The sequence below is a fragment of the Rhinoderma darwinii genome (genome assembly GCF_050947455.1).
Source record: "Rhinoderma darwinii isolate aRhiDar2 chromosome 5 unlocalized genomic scaffold, aRhiDar2.hap1 SUPER_5_unloc_2, whole genome shotgun sequence".
NCBI classification, from domain to species: Eukaryota; Metazoa; Chordata; class Amphibia; order Anura; family Rhinodermatidae; genus Rhinoderma; species Rhinoderma darwinii.
In genome coordinates this window covers 405,056-421,359 of record NW_027461776.1, presented here as the reverse complement: position 1 = coordinate 421,359, position 16,304 = coordinate 405,056, and the positions used below count along the sequence as shown (strand labels likewise).

The 16,304-nt window shown below is 51.4% G+C and overlaps 1 protein-coding gene across 1 annotated transcript in view; it reads left to right on the top strand.

Moving 5' to 3' along the window:
• The window catches only part of OBSCN (obscurin, cytoskeletal calmodulin and titin-interacting RhoGEF), a 297,141-nt gene that overhangs the window by 64,661 nt on the left and 216,176 nt on the right, over positions 1-16,304 (top strand). Inside the window, exons 11-19 of the mRNA XM_075847538.1 lie at positions 8,922-9,197; positions 10,015-10,290; positions 10,699-10,974; positions 12,179-12,454; positions 13,144-13,419; positions 13,500-13,766; positions 14,267-14,536; positions 14,810-15,076; positions 15,511-15,777. Of these exons, the coding sequence (XP_075703653.1) occupies positions 8,922-9,197; positions 10,015-10,290; positions 10,699-10,974; positions 12,179-12,454; positions 13,144-13,419; positions 13,500-13,766; positions 14,267-14,536; positions 14,810-15,076; positions 15,511-15,777 (2,451 nt within the window). The remainder of the gene's footprint in view (positions 1-8,921; positions 9,198-10,014; positions 10,291-10,698; positions 10,975-12,178; positions 12,455-13,143; positions 13,420-13,499; positions 13,767-14,266; positions 14,537-14,809; positions 15,077-15,510; positions 15,778-16,304) is intronic.

Sequence of the window (16,304 nt, the reverse complement as noted above, 5' to 3'; positions counted from 1 at the left end):
CTCTGCTTGCTCCCCGATTATTAACTCTTAATCCACTTTAACAGTTGTACACAGATTGCTCTTTAACAGGTGTAAAGGTATTTTCCTTTCTGTAGACACACAGGGACACAGATCTCAAATCAGAATAACAGGAGTAGCGGTGAAGCAGAGAGCGCACTGTTCCGTAATTTACTGCTGTGGAGTCCTGGGATGGACGAACTAAATCTTCACTTGGCTGCCTCCATTCAGTGAGGGTGCTTAAGTGTTAGGTTCAGGCCAGTAATAGCACGAACAAAGTCCAGATGTACCGGCTTAATACTAAGGCTTTATTCAGACGAACGGGAATTACGTCCAAGCAACACGCGTGATTTTCACGCGCGTCACACGGACCTATATTAGTCTATGGGGCCGTGCGGACATGTGCGTGCTTTTTACTCGTGAGTCCGCTGAAAAAAAGTCACGACATGTCCGTTCTTTCAGCGTTTTGCGCGAATCACGCACCCATTGTAGTCAATGGGTGCGTGAAAACCACGCATGCCGCACGAAAGCACTTCCGTGCGAACTGCGTGATTCGCGCATCAGCTGTCAAAAGGATGAATGTAAACAGAAAAGCACCACGTGCTTTTCTGTTTACAAACATCCAAATGGAGTGTCATAATGATTGCGGCTGCGAGAAAATCACGCAGCCGCGCATCATATGCTGCTGCCACACGGAGCTGTTAAGCTGCGTTTTGCGCGCGCAAAAACGCCACACTTGTGTGAATCCAGCCTAAGGCACAATGGTGGTCAGCTCCGTTCTCCAGGTCTTGCTGGTACTCAGACTGCCAAACCCTCTGTCTCTCCACTCTCGGTCCACTGATCCCTTCTCTTAGGGGAGAAATCCAGGCTCTACCAGCGCCAATCTCCTTGCACCTGTGCCAGTCTCCTCCTCAGTAATGGCGCCTGTCCTCTTCCCTAGCGCTCCCCATAAGGTAAATTTCCAGCAGTATAAGATCTCACACAGACCGCCATTAACAGTGTGAGCATCAGGTTATCTCAGGTGCTGGCCGGCTCCAAGGCTTTCCTCTTCCAGTGCAGCTTCTCCCCCTGGCACCTCCTCTGGTGTCCTCTCTTCCAGTGCAGCTTCTTCCTCTGGCACCTCCTCCGGTGTCCTCTCTTCCAGTGCAGCTTCTCCCTCTGGCACCTCTTCTGGTGTCCTCTCTTCCAGTGCAGCTTCTTCCTCTGGCACCTCCTCTGGTGTCCTCTCTTCCAGTTCAGCTTCTTCCTCTGGCACCTCCTCTGGTGTCCTCCCTTCCAGTGCAGATTCTTCCTCTGGCACCTCCTCTGGTGTCCTCTCTTCCAGTGCAGCTTCTCCCCCTGGCACCTCCTCTGGTGTCCTCTCTTCCAGTGCAGCTTCTCCCCCTGACACCTCCTCTGGTGTCCTCTCTTCCAGTGCAGCTTCTTCCTCTGGCACCTCCTCTGGTGTCCTCTCTTCCAGTGCAGCTTCTCCCCCTGGCACCTCCTCTGGTGTCCTCTCTTCCAGTGCAGCTTCTTCCTCTGGCACCTCCTCTGGTGTCCACTCTTCCAGTGCAGCTTTTCCCCCTGGCACCTCCTCTGGTGTCCTCTCTTCCAGTGCAGCTTCTTCCTCTGGCACCTCCTCCGGTGTCCTCTCTTCTTGTGCAGCTTCTCCCCCTGGCACCTCCTCTGGTGTCCTCTCTTCCAGTGCAGCTTCTCCCCCTGGCACCTTCTCTGGTGTCCTCTCTTCCAGTGCAGCTTCTTCCTCTGCATTTCCTCTGGTGTCCTCTCTTCCAGTGCAGCTTCTTCCTCTGGCACCTCCTCTGGTGTCCTCTCTTCCAGTGCAGCTTCTTCCTCTGGCACCTCCTCTGGTGACCTCTCTTCCAGTACAGCTTCTTCCTCTGGCACCTCCTCTGGTGTCCTCTCTTCTAGTGCAGCTTCTTCCTCTGGCACCTCCTCTTGTGTCCTCTCTTGCAGTGCAGCTTCTTCCTCTGGCACCCCCTCTGGTGTACTCTTCCAGTGCAGCTACTCCCCCTGGCACCTCCTCTGGTGTCCTTTCTTCCAGTGCAGCTTCTTCCTCTGGCACCTCCTCTGGTGTCTTCTCTTCCAGTGCAGCTTCTTCCTCTGGCAACTCCTCTGGTCTTCTCTCTGCAGCTTCTTCCTCTGGCACCTCCTCTGGTGTCCTCTCTTCCAGTGCAGTTTCTCCCCCTGGCACCTCCTCTGGTGTCCTCTCTTCCAGTGCAGCTTCTTCCTCTGGCACCTCCTCTGGTGTCTTCTCTTCCAGGGCAGCTTCTTCCTCTGGCACCTCCTCTGGTGTCTTCTCTTCCAGTGCAGCTTCTTCCTCTGGCACCTCCTCTGGTGTCCTCTCTTCCAGTGCAGCTTCTTCCTCTGGCACCTCCTCTGGTGTCCTCTCTTCCAGTGCAGCGTCTTCCTCTGGCACCTCCTCTGGTGTCCTCTCTTCCAGTGCAGCTTCTTCCTCTGGCACCTCCTCTGGTGTCCTCTCTTCCAGTGCAGCTTCTTCCTCTGGCACCCCCTCTGGTGTCCTCTTCCAGTGCAGCTACTCCCCCTGGCACCTCCTCTGGTGTCCTCTCTTCCAGTGCAGCTTCTTCCTCTGGCACCTCCTCTGGTGTCTTCTCTTCCAGTGCAGCTTCTTCCTCTGGCACCTCCTCTGGTGTCTTCTCTTCCATTGCAGCTTCTTCCTCTGGCAACTCCTCTGGTCTTCTCTCTGCAGCTTCTTCCTCTGGCACCTCCTCTGGTGTTCTCTCTTCCAGTGCAGCTTCTCCCCCTGGCACCTCATCGTGTCCTCTCTTCCAGTGCAGCTTCTCCCCCTGGCACCTCCTCTGGTGTCCTCTTCCAGTGCAGCTTCTTCCTCTGGCACCTCCTCTGGTGTCCTCTCTTCCAGTGCAGCTTCTTCCTCTGGCACCTCCTCTGGTGTCCACTCTTCCAGTGCAGCGTCTTCCTCTGGCACCTCCTCTGGTGTCCTCTCTTCCAGTGCAGCTTCTTCCTCTGGCACCTCCTCTGGTGTCCTCTCTTCCAGTGCAGCTTCTTCCTCTGGCACCCCCTCTGGTGTCCTCTTCCAGTGCAGCTACTCCCCCTGGCACCTCCTCTGGTGTCCTCTCTTCCAGTGCAGCTTCTTCCTCTGGCACCTCCTCTGGTGTCCTTTCTTCCAGTGCAGCTTCTTCCTCTGGCACCTCCTCTGGTGTCTTCTCTTCCAGTGCAGCTTCTTCCTCTGGCAACTCCTCTGGACTTCTCTCTGCAGCTTCTTCCTCTGGCACCTCCTCTGGTGTCCTCTCTTCCAGTGCAGCTTCTTCCTCTGGCACCTCCTCTGGTGTCCTCTCTTCCAGTGCAGCGTCTTCCTCTGGCACCTCCTCTGGTGTCCTCTCTTCCAGTGCAGCTTCTTCCTCTGGCACCCCCTCTGGTGTCCTCTTCCAGTGCAGCTACTCCCCCTGGCACCTCCTCTGGTGTCCTCTCTTCCAGTGCAGCTTCTTCCTCTGGCACCTCCTCTGGTGTCTTCTCTTCCAGTGCAGCTTCTTCCTCTGGCACCTCCTCTGGTGTCTTCTCTTCCATTGCAGCTTCTTCCTCTGGCAACTCCTCTGGTCTTCTCTCTGCAGCTTCTTCCTCTGGCACCTCCTCTGGTGTTCTCTCTTCCAGTGCAGCTTCTCCCCCTGGCACCTCATCGTGTCCTCTCTTCCAGTGCAGCTTCTCCCCCTGGCACCTCCTCTGGTGTCCTCTTCCAGTGCAGCTTCTTCCTCTGGCACCTCCTCTGGTGTCCTCTCTTCCAGTGCAGCTTCTTCCTCTGGCACCTCCTCTGGTGTCCTCTCTTCCAGTGCAGCGTCTTCCTCTGGCACCTCCTCTGGTGTCCTCTCTTCCAGTGCAGCTTCTTCCTCTGGCACCTCCTCTGGTGTCCTCTCTTCCAGTGCAGCTTCTTCCTCTGGCACCCCCTCTGGTGTCCTCTTCCAGTGCAGCTACTCCCCCTGGCACCTCCTCTGGTGTCCTCTCTTCCAGTGCAGCTTCTTCCTCTGGCACCTCCTCTGGTGTCCTTTCTTCCAGTGCAGCTTCTTCCTCTGGCACCTCCTCTGGTGTCTTCTCTTCCAGTGCAGCTTCTTCCTCTGGCAACTCCTCTGGTCTTCTCTCTGCAGCTTCTTCCTCTGGCACCTCCTCTGGTGTCCTCTCTTCCAGTGCAGCTTCTCCCCCTGGCACCTCCTCGTGTCCTCTCTTCCAGTGCAGCTTCTCCCCCTGGCACCTCCTCTGGTGTCCTCTTCCAGTGCAGCTTCTTCCTCTGGCACCTCCTCTGGTGTCCTCTCTTCTAGTGCAGCTTCTTCCTCTGGCACCTCCTCTGGTGTCCTCTCTTCTAGGGCAGCTTCTGCCCCTGGCACCTCCTCTTGTGTCCTCTCTTCCAGTGCAGCTTCTCCCCCTGGCACCTCCTCTGGTGTCCTCTTCCAGTGCATCTACTTCCTCTGGCACCTCCTCTGGTGTCCTCTCTTCTAGTGCAGCTTCTTCCTCTGGCACCTCCTCTGGTGTCTTCTCTTCCATTGCAGCTTCTTCCTCTGGCAACTCCTCTGGTCTTCTCTCTGCAGCTTCTTCCTCTGGCACCTCCTCTGGTGTCCTCTCTTCCAGTGCAGCTTCTCCCCCTGGCACCTCCTCTTGTGTCCTCTCTTCCAGTGCAGCTTCTCCCCCTGGCACCTCCTCTGGTGTCCTCTTCCAGTGCAGCTTCTTCCTCTGGCACCTCCTCTGGTGTCCTCTCTTCTAGTGCAGCTTCTTCCTCTGGCACCTCCTCTGGTGTCCACTCTTCCAGTGCAGCTTTTCCCCCTGGCACCTCCTCTGGTGTCCTCTCTTCCAGTGCAGCTTCTTCCTCTGGCACCTCCTCCGGTGTCCTCTCTTCTTGTGCAGCTTCTCCCCCTGGCACCTCCTCTGGTGTCCTCTCTTCCAGTGCAGCTTCTCCCCCTGGCACCTTCTCTGGTGTCCTCTCTTCCAGTGCAGCTTCTTCCTCTGCATTTCCTCTGGTGTCCTCTCTTCCAGTGCAGCTTCTTCCTCTGGCACCTCCTCTGGTGTCCTCTCTTCCAGTGCAGCTTCTTCCTCTGGCACCTCCTCTGGTGACCTCTCTTCCTGTACAGCTTCTTCCTCTGGCACCTCCTCTGGTGTCCTCTCTTCTAGTGCAGCTTCTTCCTCTGGCCCCTCCTCTTGTGTCCTCTCTTGCAGTTCAGCTTCTTCCTCTGGCACCCCCTCTGGTGTACTCTTCCAGTTCAGCTACTCCCCCTGGCACCTCCTCTGGTGTCCTCTCTTCCAGTACAGCTTCTTCCTCTGGCACCTCCTCTGGTGTCTTCTCTTCCAGTGCAGCTTCTTCCTCTGGCAACTCCTCTGGTCTTCTCTCTGCAGCTTCTTCCTCTGTCACCTCCTCTGGTGTCCTCTCTTCCAGTGCAGTTTCTCCCCCTGGCACCTCCTCTGGTGTCCTCTCTTCCAGTTCAGCTTCTTCCTCTGGCACCTCCTCTGGTGTCTTCTCTTCCAGTGCAGCTTCTTCCTCTGGCACCTCCTCTGGTGTCTTCTCTTCCAGTGCAGCTTCTTCCTCTGGCACCTCCTCTGGTGTCCTCTCTTCCAGTGCAGCTTCTTCCTCTGGCACCTCCTCTGGTGTCCTCTCTTCCAGTGCAGCTTCTTCCTCTGGCACCTCCTCTGGTGTCCTCTCTTCCAGTGCAGCTTCTTCCTCTGGCACCTCCTCTGGTGTCCTCTCTTCCAGTGCAGCGTCTTCCTCTGGCACCTCCTCTGGTGTCCTCTCTTCCAGTGCAGCTTCTTCCTCTGGCACCTCCTCTGGTGTCCTCTCTTCCAGTGCAGCTTCTTCCTCTGGCACCCCCTCTGGTGTCCTCTTCCAGTGCAGCTACTCCCCCTGGCACCTCCTCTGGTGTCCTCTCTTCCAGTGAAGCTTCTTCCTCTGGCACCTCCTCTGGTGTCCTCTCTTCCAGTGCAGCTTCTTCCTCTGGCACCTCCTCTGGTGTCTTCTCTTCCAGTGCAGCTTCTTCCTCTGGCACCTCCTCTGGTGTCTTCTCTTCCATTGCAGCTTCTTCCTCTGGCAACTTCTCTGGTCTTCTCTCTGCAGCTTCTTCCTCTGGCACCTCCTCTGGTGTCCTCTCTTCCAGTGCAGCTTCTCCCCCTGGCACCTCCTCGTGTCCTCTCTTCCAGTGCAGCTTCTCCCCCTGGCACCTCCTCTGGTGTCCTCTTCCAGTGCAGCTTCTTCCTCTGGCACCTCCTCTGGTGTCCTCTCTTCTAGTGCAGCTTCTTCCTCTGGCACCTCCTCTGGTGTCCTCTCTTCTAGGGCAGCTTCTGCCCCTGGCACCTCCTCTTGTGTCCTCTCTTCCAGTGCAGCTTCTCCCCCTGGCACCTCCTCTGGTGTCCTCTTCCAGTGCATCTTCTTCCTCTGGCACCTCCTCTGGTGTCCTCTCTTCTAGTGCAGCTTCTTCCTCTGGCACCTCCTCTGGTGTCTTCTCTTCCATTGCAGCTTCTTCCTCTGGCAACTCCTCTGGTCTTCTCTCTGCAGCTTCTTCCTCTGGCACCTCCTCTGGTGTCCTCTCTTCCAGTGCAGCTTCTCCCCCTGGCACCTCCTCTTGTGTCCTCTCTTCCAGTGCAGCTTCTCCCCCTGGCACCTCCTCTGGTGTCCTCTTCCAGTGCAGCTTCTTCCTCTGGCACCTCTTCTGGTGTCTTCTCTTCCAGTGCAGCTTCTTCCTCTGGCACCTCCTCTGGTGTCCTCTCTTCCAGTGCAGCTTCTTCCTCTGGCACCTCCTCTGGTGGCCTCTCTTCCAGTGCAGCGTCTTCCTCTGGCACCTCCTCTGGTGTCCTCTCTTCCAGTGCAGCTTCTTCCTCTGGCACCTCCTCTGGTGTCTTCTCTTCCAGTGCAGCTTCTTCCTCTGGCACCTCCTCTGGTGTCTTCTCTTCCATTGCAGCTTCTTCCTCTGGCAACTCCTCTGGTCTTCTCTCTGCAGCTTCTTCCTCTGGCACCTCCTCTGGTGTCCTCTCTTCCAGTGCAGCTTCTCCCCCTGGCACCTCCTCTTGTGTCCTCTCTTCCAGTGCAGCTTCTCCCCCTGGCACCTCCTCTGGTGTCCTCTTCCAGTGCATCTTCTTCCTCTGGCACCTCCTCTGGTGTCTTCTCTTCCAGTGCAGCTTCTTCCTCTGGCAACTCCTCTGGTCTTCTCTCTGCAGCTTCTCTCTTTCTCTACACGTGTCACATGGCCACCACTGACTTCCACTTCCTGCCAGACAGCGCTGTCCCTTCAATCACTGGTCCTGCAGTGACAGCTAGCAGCTGCTAATAACATGGAAGGCATCCACTAGATAACACATTTAGTAGGTACAGATAAAACAGGAGCAGTCATCACTCCAGACAAGAGGGAACACAGAATGAAAGTGCCAACAAACATGAAGGATGCTCAGGGAAGATGTGCGACTTAAAGGGGCAGTATCACCCCCTTACACGTGCTGCCGACATGATGAAAATGTATAGGGATGAACGATCGTAGTAACGAGTGCTCGTCCCTATACGTGTCCAATCATTGCTCCGTGTGAAAGGAGCAAACGAGAGCCAATCCGTGATACATTGATTTCCGGAAAAAGCCGAACAGACACGAAGCGGCTCAGAGCTCACACGAGACCTTCAGCTGCTTCGTTTTAGTGATCGGTGGGGGTCTCAGTGCTCGGACCCCCACAAATCCAAACTTCTGCCGTTTATTACCCTTTAAGACGAATAGTAAGGGGGATAGTGGACGGCCGTGTCTCGTGCCAGTCCCAATTATAACTGGATGGGACAGGTTTCCATTCATTTTAATCCTGGCAGGGGGTTCTTGTATAGGGCCGTGATTTTTTCCATCATAAAATCTGGGAAGATACATTTTAAGAGTGTTAATTAAAAAAATTGCCAACCGACCGAGTGAAAAGCTCTTTCTGCATCTGTCGTTATAAGAACTAATGGAATATTCAGTTTTTTACGTATTGGATGATGTTGAGTTTTCTACATGTATTCTCTTTTGTATTCTCTTTTGTATTCTCTTTTGTATTCTCTTTTGTATTATCTGTTTGGAGTGAATCCTACTTGTTCAGAGTTTATGAGGGAAGGAAGTAAAGGCTCTTGTTTTTTTGACTTTAATGTTTTTTTTTTATACTTTTCCAAAGCTTTTTTTCACACTTTTTTTTTCTTAGTCCCACTATGGGAACCTTCTGATCGTTCATATAATACAGCACAATACTTCTGTATGGTGATGTATTATATGTTCCAATGTAAAACTGACTAGTAGCCTAGCGTGCCCGGCCTCTGGCCTAATTTTCTTCTGTGTATGGGAGACCTGGGGGCCATTTTTAGGCTATTGGTACCCCGCAATCTCGTCCATGGTGCACCGATGGGGTGACAGGGAGTCCCCTCACCTGTCTCATCACTTAGATGCTGTGGTCAGCATTGACTGTGACATTTAAGGGGCTAAACGGTTGGAATTGGAGCTGTCTCTGATTGTGACTCCATAGAGTGGGGTGTTGGCGGTCTATTACAGCTGACACCCACAGGTGCTACTGACGGCTCAGTTCCTGAGTCTGCGCCATCCCAGCATTGTAATAATATGGCAGATCACGGTAATTATCTGCAGGCTGAGATATAATATTACGGCACAGGGTAACGGATGGTATCGGGAAGTCTTGTGAAGGTTTCCCTGCAGAATTGTGAAGGAGTGGGGACTTCTTTTCTTTACAAGGTGGATGTGCTGATATTTATACCTGATGTCTCTTTGTTGTTATGGGGAATTGTCTGTAGATTGACGAGTGAAACAAATATTATCTGTTGTAGAATAAGGAGGTAACGTAATAAAATGAGGAAAAAGTGAAGGGTGTGAATACTTTGTGAATGCTCCGTACGTATCATGTATACATTAAGCTCACCTCCTTTATATTGGTAAAATCTATTTGTGTTCATTTTACTCTAGAACCGGAGCCGGCCTTCATCAACCAAGACAAGGTCCAGAAGGAGGTGGTGACCATCATGAGCGAGAGCGCCACCCTGACCTGTGAGGTCTCCGAGGGGAAGACGCAGGTGAAGTGGTACAAGGACGGGAAGCTGATCACCTCCAGCAAGAACCTGAGACTGGAGACGGAGGGCAAATCCCGGCGTCTGGTGGTGGAGCAGGCGGAGAAGAAAGACGCCGGAGAATACAGCTGTGAGGCGGCCGGACAGAAGATCAACTTCAAGATCAGCGTGAAAGGTGAGGAAAGTGTCATGAATTATAATCATCTCTACCAGGTGATCTAGAGGTAAGAGTGTAGACGAGATGCCGTAAAGGAAACTTTGTGCAATGAATAACATCATATCAAATACTCTAGTCACATCTAGAGCTGTGGTCACCATTCTGCTGTGGCATCTTATCATATACTACAGTCACATCCAAAGCTTAATTCACCATACTGCTGAGACATCATATCTGAGCCTCCAGTTACGTCCGGAGCTGCAGTTACGATTCTCCTGGTACATCATGTCTTATACTCTAGTCACAATCAGAGCTGGTTTTCTGCATATCCTATCAGCATCATACAGCTTCTGCCACAGCGTGATCTCAGCTTCTGATAGGACAACGTCATCCAGCCAACACAGACCCCGCCCCCCAGTGAAACCTCAGTGTTACCGCCCCTTTGGCTAGTTTAGGCTAATTAGAATAATAAGAAAATGGTTCATAACTCGGAAAGTAAAAAGCGGATTGTGATACAAATTACACCGACATCATCAACGTGACAGCAGGTCTGACATGAGGTTGGAAATTGGGATTTACTGAACTGGTGACAGGTCCTCTTTAAGGTCCCGATCTTCTATTTAAGGTTTTTGGCCGGATCTGGATGATGATGGACTTGCCCTCCTAATTTACATAGAAACGGAGATCTTCATATATTGTTGACTTGAAGATATATAATACTGAGCACCACATATAACTCCTGTATCATGGATACTTCCCGGCACCACATTATTTACAGAAGACGGGACAGTTGTGGGAATAATGTATAAAGTGTAACGACCCCTTCTTACTCTAGAACCGGAGCCGGTCTTTACCAACCAGGACAAAGTCAAGAAAGAGGTCCAAGCCATCTTATCAGAGAGCGCCACCCTGACCTGTGAGGTCTCCGAGGGGAAGACACAGGTGAAGTGGTACAAGGACGGGAAGCTGATCACCTCCAGCAAGAAACTGAGAATGGAGACGGAGGGCAAATCGCGGCGTCTGGTGGTGGAGCAGGCGGAGAAGAAAGACGCCGGAGAATACAGCTGTGAGGCGGCCGGACAGAAGATCAACTTCAAGATCAGCGTGAAAGGTGAGCATCACGTCTATTACATTCAGTACAAGTATTTTTGTCGTTTTTGACTGGTGCTTTTCCTGGAGCTCCTGCTATTATCTACATTATTGTTCCTCAACCTGCTCTTCACCGGCCACAAGTGTCTCCCACACCAGTGACTTGTGACCTCCAGGCTGTTTGGAGCCTCAGTATTTATAACCACCTGGAGGACGGCTGCAAAGTACCATCTCAGGGAAAAGAGGTTTCATGTGATGGAGTCCGGGATGGGGCAGGTCTTCAGTTTTGGACCAATGTCTTTAACATTGGTGAATCTGATTATTGAGAAATCATGAAAAGTAAATGAATGATGCCGTGTAGTTTATAATCCGGATTTACCTGGTGTAGTCCAACTCAGATACAGAAACATTTAAATATTTTCTACTCTAGAACCGGAGCCGGCCTTCATCAACCAGGACAAGGTCCAGAAGGAGGTGGTGGCCATCGTGAGCGAGAGCGCCACCCTGACCTGTGAGGTCTCCGAGGGGAAGACGGAGGTGAAGTGGTACAAGGACGGGAAGCTGATCTCCTCCAGCAAGAAACTGAGACTGGAGACTGAGGGCAAATCCCGGCATCTGGTGGTGGAGCAGGCGGAGAAGAAAGACGCCGGAGAATACAGCTGTGAGGCGGCCGGACAGAAGATCAACTTCAAGATCAGCGTGAAAGGTGAGGTTTACGATGGGTTACTCCACCTCAGGCAGCTTTGCTCTCAAATAAAAACCTTGATCAAAGTGTCAAAGAGGAACATCGGCTTCATTGATGCCGCTTCTCAGATATTTATTTTCTACAGATGGAGAGAAACCTTAGGACAGCTGTAGATCCATATATTACAATTCTGTAGACATTTGGATTGGTTTGTTTTACCACCCACTTTATGTTGGCCATGGAAGGTGTTTATAGAAGGTGGGGGGTTATGACATCTCTCTCTAGCTGTAACTATCTGATTCCACGCCTGTCCCACAACTTTGGTTATGGTCGAGTTCCTCGGGTGTCCCAGGATTTCGGTGCCTCTAAATAGTGCGGTGGATAATGCCCTAGATAACATTAGCGGGTGGGGAGTGAGACCAAAGGACGTAATAGAAGATACGGTCGCTATGGGCAACTCCAAACATGAAATTGACTATAATGTGCCAGGAAGGGTATACAGGCGATGGTCCAGTAGCCAGTCAGGCTGTCCACGGCTCAGAAACAGGAGCCAGCCAGAAAACGCTGCGGCAACAGTGGTGAAGCCTAAATGTAGTGGGATAAGCCGAGGGTCGGTAATGTGATGTGTAAGAGGGGAGAGGTGTTCATGTGGTAGAGTAGCGTGTAGTTCATGAGGGTAGTCAGAGGTTCAGTGACAGCGATGTAGCAGGGTCGAGTGTGCGGTATAATGGGACAAATTAGAAGTGGAGTCAAACAAGCTGGTGGCAAATACAATGTAGTTACTGGGACACACAGATCCGGCTAGGGTATAACTCCTGATAGAAGCCGCTGAGGTTTGTACGTGACATTCGCAGGTTCTGTTTCTATTAAAGACTCAGCGCTCTGATATAATCTGAGAAAATTGTGTTGTTTATTTTCCATACAGTAATTAGGTCGTCATAAGGTCTCGGTCTTAATTCAGACCTTCATCAGACACGAATTACTGCCATGAGTTGGTGTAACGGCGCTGCTTGCGACCTTAGTCGATGTAATGGAATGGCACCATTCTAAGTGCTAAGTCTTTAATAGAAATATCATTGGCGTGGAAACCCACGTACGCACCCAAGACCACAAAGCGCTAAAGGATTGGATTACAATAGCAGTTTCTGATGTCCATAATGCAGTGAACACACGATCATAAAATCCTAGCGGACTTCCAAAACGTTAGACATCCGTTTTATTTCAGAGCCGGAGCCGGCGTTCATCGACCAGGACAAGATCAAGAAGGAGGTGGTGACCATCGTGAGCGAGAGCGCCACCCTGACCTGTGAGGTCTCCGAGGGGAAGACGCAGGTGAAGTGGTACAAGGACGGGAAGCTGATCACCTCCAGCAAGAACCTGAGAATGGAGACGGAGGGCAAATCCCGGCGTCTGGTGGTGGAGCAGGCGGAGAAGAAAGACGCCGGAGAATACAGCTGTGAGGCGGCCGGACAGAAGATCAACTTCAAGATCAGCGTGAAAGGTTGGTGTAATATTTAGTCTGTACAAAGGTCCAAGAATCCCAGAGGAGAAGTCAAGGTGCAGCTTTTATTCATGGTTTATGAAGTAAGAAGGACAGGCAGGGTGGGACTAGCACGTGACCAGGTTATATTGTGGCCCCCACATGAAGCCTTCCATCGCTAAAATCCTCTCCAAGAAGGAACGAGATGCAAGTTGTTAGAAGACAGAAGGTGTAGAATGTTCTCAAAGTTTGTGCACCCGCCAAATAATTAGTTCAGACCTCACCCATTGCTGCAGGTGCCCTCAAGTACGTGTATGGGCAAGCAGTCTCCGTGAGCAAAGCAGCCGCTGTACAATGCGTTGTATTGAAGAGGTCAGGGGCCTTCGCTTCTTGCTACCATTGGATGAAACCTTTAATATTAGTCGTCCAGGAGCAAGTTATCAGATCAAACCCCTCCACTAACTGAGCCGATCTCATCTCCCAACCTCAGAGCCTGACCTCACTAATGCTCCTGAGACTCCAAAATCTATGCAGGAAAGAGGGGTCCAGCCCCATATTATTGACCTCAGGTTTGGAGTGAGATGATTAAGAAGCTCCCATGGAGGAGAAGTCAGAGCAGTCCTGTAAAAAGTCCGCACTCCCATCATTCATGGTGTACACACATTCTTTGAATGGTCCATGAGATTTAGCCCTTTAACTTTTCACTTTAGAACCAGAAGCCAAATTCTTGAAGAAATGTGAACAGAAAGACGCTGTCACAGTACAAGAGCACGAGGACATCACCTTGTCGACCTCTGTCCAACCTCATAACGCTCAGGTCAAATGGTTTAAAGATGGCGCTGAGCTCAGCACTTCCAAAAAGTACCAGATATGTGTAGAGGGTGCGACCAGGACTCTCATAGTGAAAACAGCAGAAAGCAAGGACAGCGCCGTGTATACCTGCAGCACCAGTAGTGACCAGCAGGAGTTCCGGGTACAAGTCAAAGGTGAGACATTGCCCGTTGGTAGGATCTGGACGCCTCCTTGTTTTGTCTGATTTTCTGTAAGATTTTTTTCTCCCCACCAGAAATCCCAGTGAAGTTTGTGAAGAAGCTGGAGGCCGTAACAGGAGAGACCGGCTCATCCGTCACACTGACCTGTGAGCTGAGCCAGACCAAGGGCAACGTGACCTGGAGGAGGAATGGAGAGGAGATCAAACCTAGCAAACGCTTCCAGATCCAGTCAGATGGAGGCAAACGCATCCTGACCATCTCCCAGCTGAGGGCAGAGGATGGCGGCGAGTATTCCTGCCAATCCCGGGATGAGAAAACCATGGCCCAACTCACAACCAAAGGTAACTCCATTAATGTTACTTTATATGACATTTCCGTCATTAGTGGGTGTTCAGTACTCTGCTGGTGTGGTCAATAATGGCCGTTAGGGATGGGGCAATCTCTCCACTTTCGAGTTGACTCATGATACCGCACCATTACGGTTTACTACCATTGACATGTTCTGGCCTTCCCAAAAGAAAAGTAACAGTGACCTTGTCTGAGCAGTCCTGAGCGTCACTGGAGGATCAGGCAACCGGAGTCCTGAACTGCAACATGTTCTCCCGATGGTTGACTTCCGCTCCTCCGCCCCCTCCCCCCCCCCCCCCCGCTGTCTTGGTCTGATTGTCCTGTACATGTTGTGTGACTGAATACAGGCCATGACTACAACAACTGTGCGGCCACATGCATTACACAGCTGTGTCTATAATCCAGCAGAGCTCGGGGGTCATTACCTATGAAGGACCGACCTTCTCTCCAGTCCAAACATCTTCCAGTAAACTTCTTATTCTATGGCCCACAGCTCCGCGGGTGGTGAAATTCACCACTGAACTGAGTAATGTGGTGGTGGAGGAAGGAGCAGAGGCCACATTTAAATGCACCGTATCCCCGGATGATGCTGAGGTGACCTGGTACAGAAATGGCGCCAAGATAGAAAAAAGCAATAAATACAAGTTCAGTAAGAAGGGAACCGTCCACAGCCTGACCATCAGCCACCTGACCCTACAGGACGCGGCAGAAATGACTGCAGAGGCTGAAGGTGTAAAAACGGCGGCCAGTCTGAAGGTCCGAGGTGAGAGACACTATGTATAGGCCATGGTATGTACACATCTATAGGAGCACCTCATATAGTAATCATCATTCCCTCCTGTCTACTCTGTATCCCCCTCAATCTGTGCACGGAGAACCTCAGAGATGATTTATAGTAACGGGGCTACCCCCCCCCCCCCCCCACCGTCTAGGCTGTATACTGTATTCATTGTGTCTGAGTGAGGCTCTGGGGTCACTGGTCCTGCCACCCACAGCTCACCAGTCCGACCCCTCACTAGTCACTTTCTTTTGGTAGAGGCCCCAGTGTTGTTTAAGAAGAAGTTAGAAGCCGTCACTGTAGAAGAGAGACAGACGGTCCGGCTTGAGACAGAGCTTTCCAAACCCTCAAGAGAGGTGAAATGGATGAAAAATGGAGTCGTCCTTCAGTCTGGGGACAACATGGAAATCAAATCTGAGGGAACCAAACAAATCCTCATCTTGAAGAACGCCACATTCTCCGACCGTGGATTGTACGGCTGCGAGACCCTGGACGACTCCACACAAGCCAAGCTCAATATAGAGAGTGAGTATCTTCAGTCCAACCTCACATAAGATACTGTTATATAGCCAACCCGAGACTGATCATTCAACAAGTCCCCTTTAACCTCTTCACAACCACCATGGGACTATTCACATCCCGTGTTCACCGTGAAGCTTTAGTTTAAAGTCAGATTGTGCTGAATAGAGCGCCCCCGAGAGGTCAGTGTGTCAGCGCAGCTGTGAGGACGTGTTGGGTGTTGGGAAGGATCTAATACACACACTAAGGAGGGGGAGGGGGGAATCCGGCATGACTGGAGTTTTTCTTTTTGGTTAATGGAAGATCTTTTTTTATTACTATCTGCTTTGTCCCTCTGATCCCAGACAATCCCCCAAGATGTCTATTTTTTTTCTATGAACTCCCATTTCCTTTGAAAAGTTTTTTTTTCGGCCACTGACCCCATTCTGCCTCGTCCTCAGTGCGGCAGGTCAAGCTCGTCAGGGGTCTCCGCGATGTGGAGGTCCGTGAGAAGGACTCGGCCAGCTTTGAGCTGGAGCTCTCACATGAAGATGTTGAAGGGTCGTGGATGAAGGACGGTTTGAAGATTAAAACCTCAGAATCCTGCAAGATTATAGTGAATGGCAAAAAACATGGACTCGTTCTGTCATCCGTGAAGCAGGTAGACGCTGGAGCTGTGTCTTTCAAATCAGAAGGAATCCAGACCTCGGCCAAACTCATTGTTAAAGGTAAAACCTATGAATATATGAAGGGGAGCATTCCAGTATCATGGAGGAGTGATGGGGTCCAGACTTCTGTCTTCTGTCTGCAGCATTAGTGACTCTGGGCAGGTGACAATCTAGACCTTGGCCAGACTTATGGAGCTCTACCTGCCCACAAAGTTTCCTTCATCTACGTGGTGTCATTCTGGAGACCACCTAATGTCTTCTTCAATGTTAGAAAATACCCCTGATACCGACCTCCGCAGTCAGTTCTTATGTGGTTATGACCAGTGGGGGCTTCAGCAGAGAGGACAACTGGGAACACTAGAGCGGCACCATCCAGATAAGTGAAACTTGGGGAGTATGAGGAGCTCAAGTCTTATTCTTTGCCTGGAGTTACGCTTTATGAAACGTACAATAGCAAAGATCATGTGACATTGGTTAATTGCGGGTGGGAAATATCACTATGGAAGGGTCACTTTACTCCCCAATGACGACTAAACCGCATATATGCTGCGGAGATATAGAAAAAACACACATGGAAAATGGTTGCT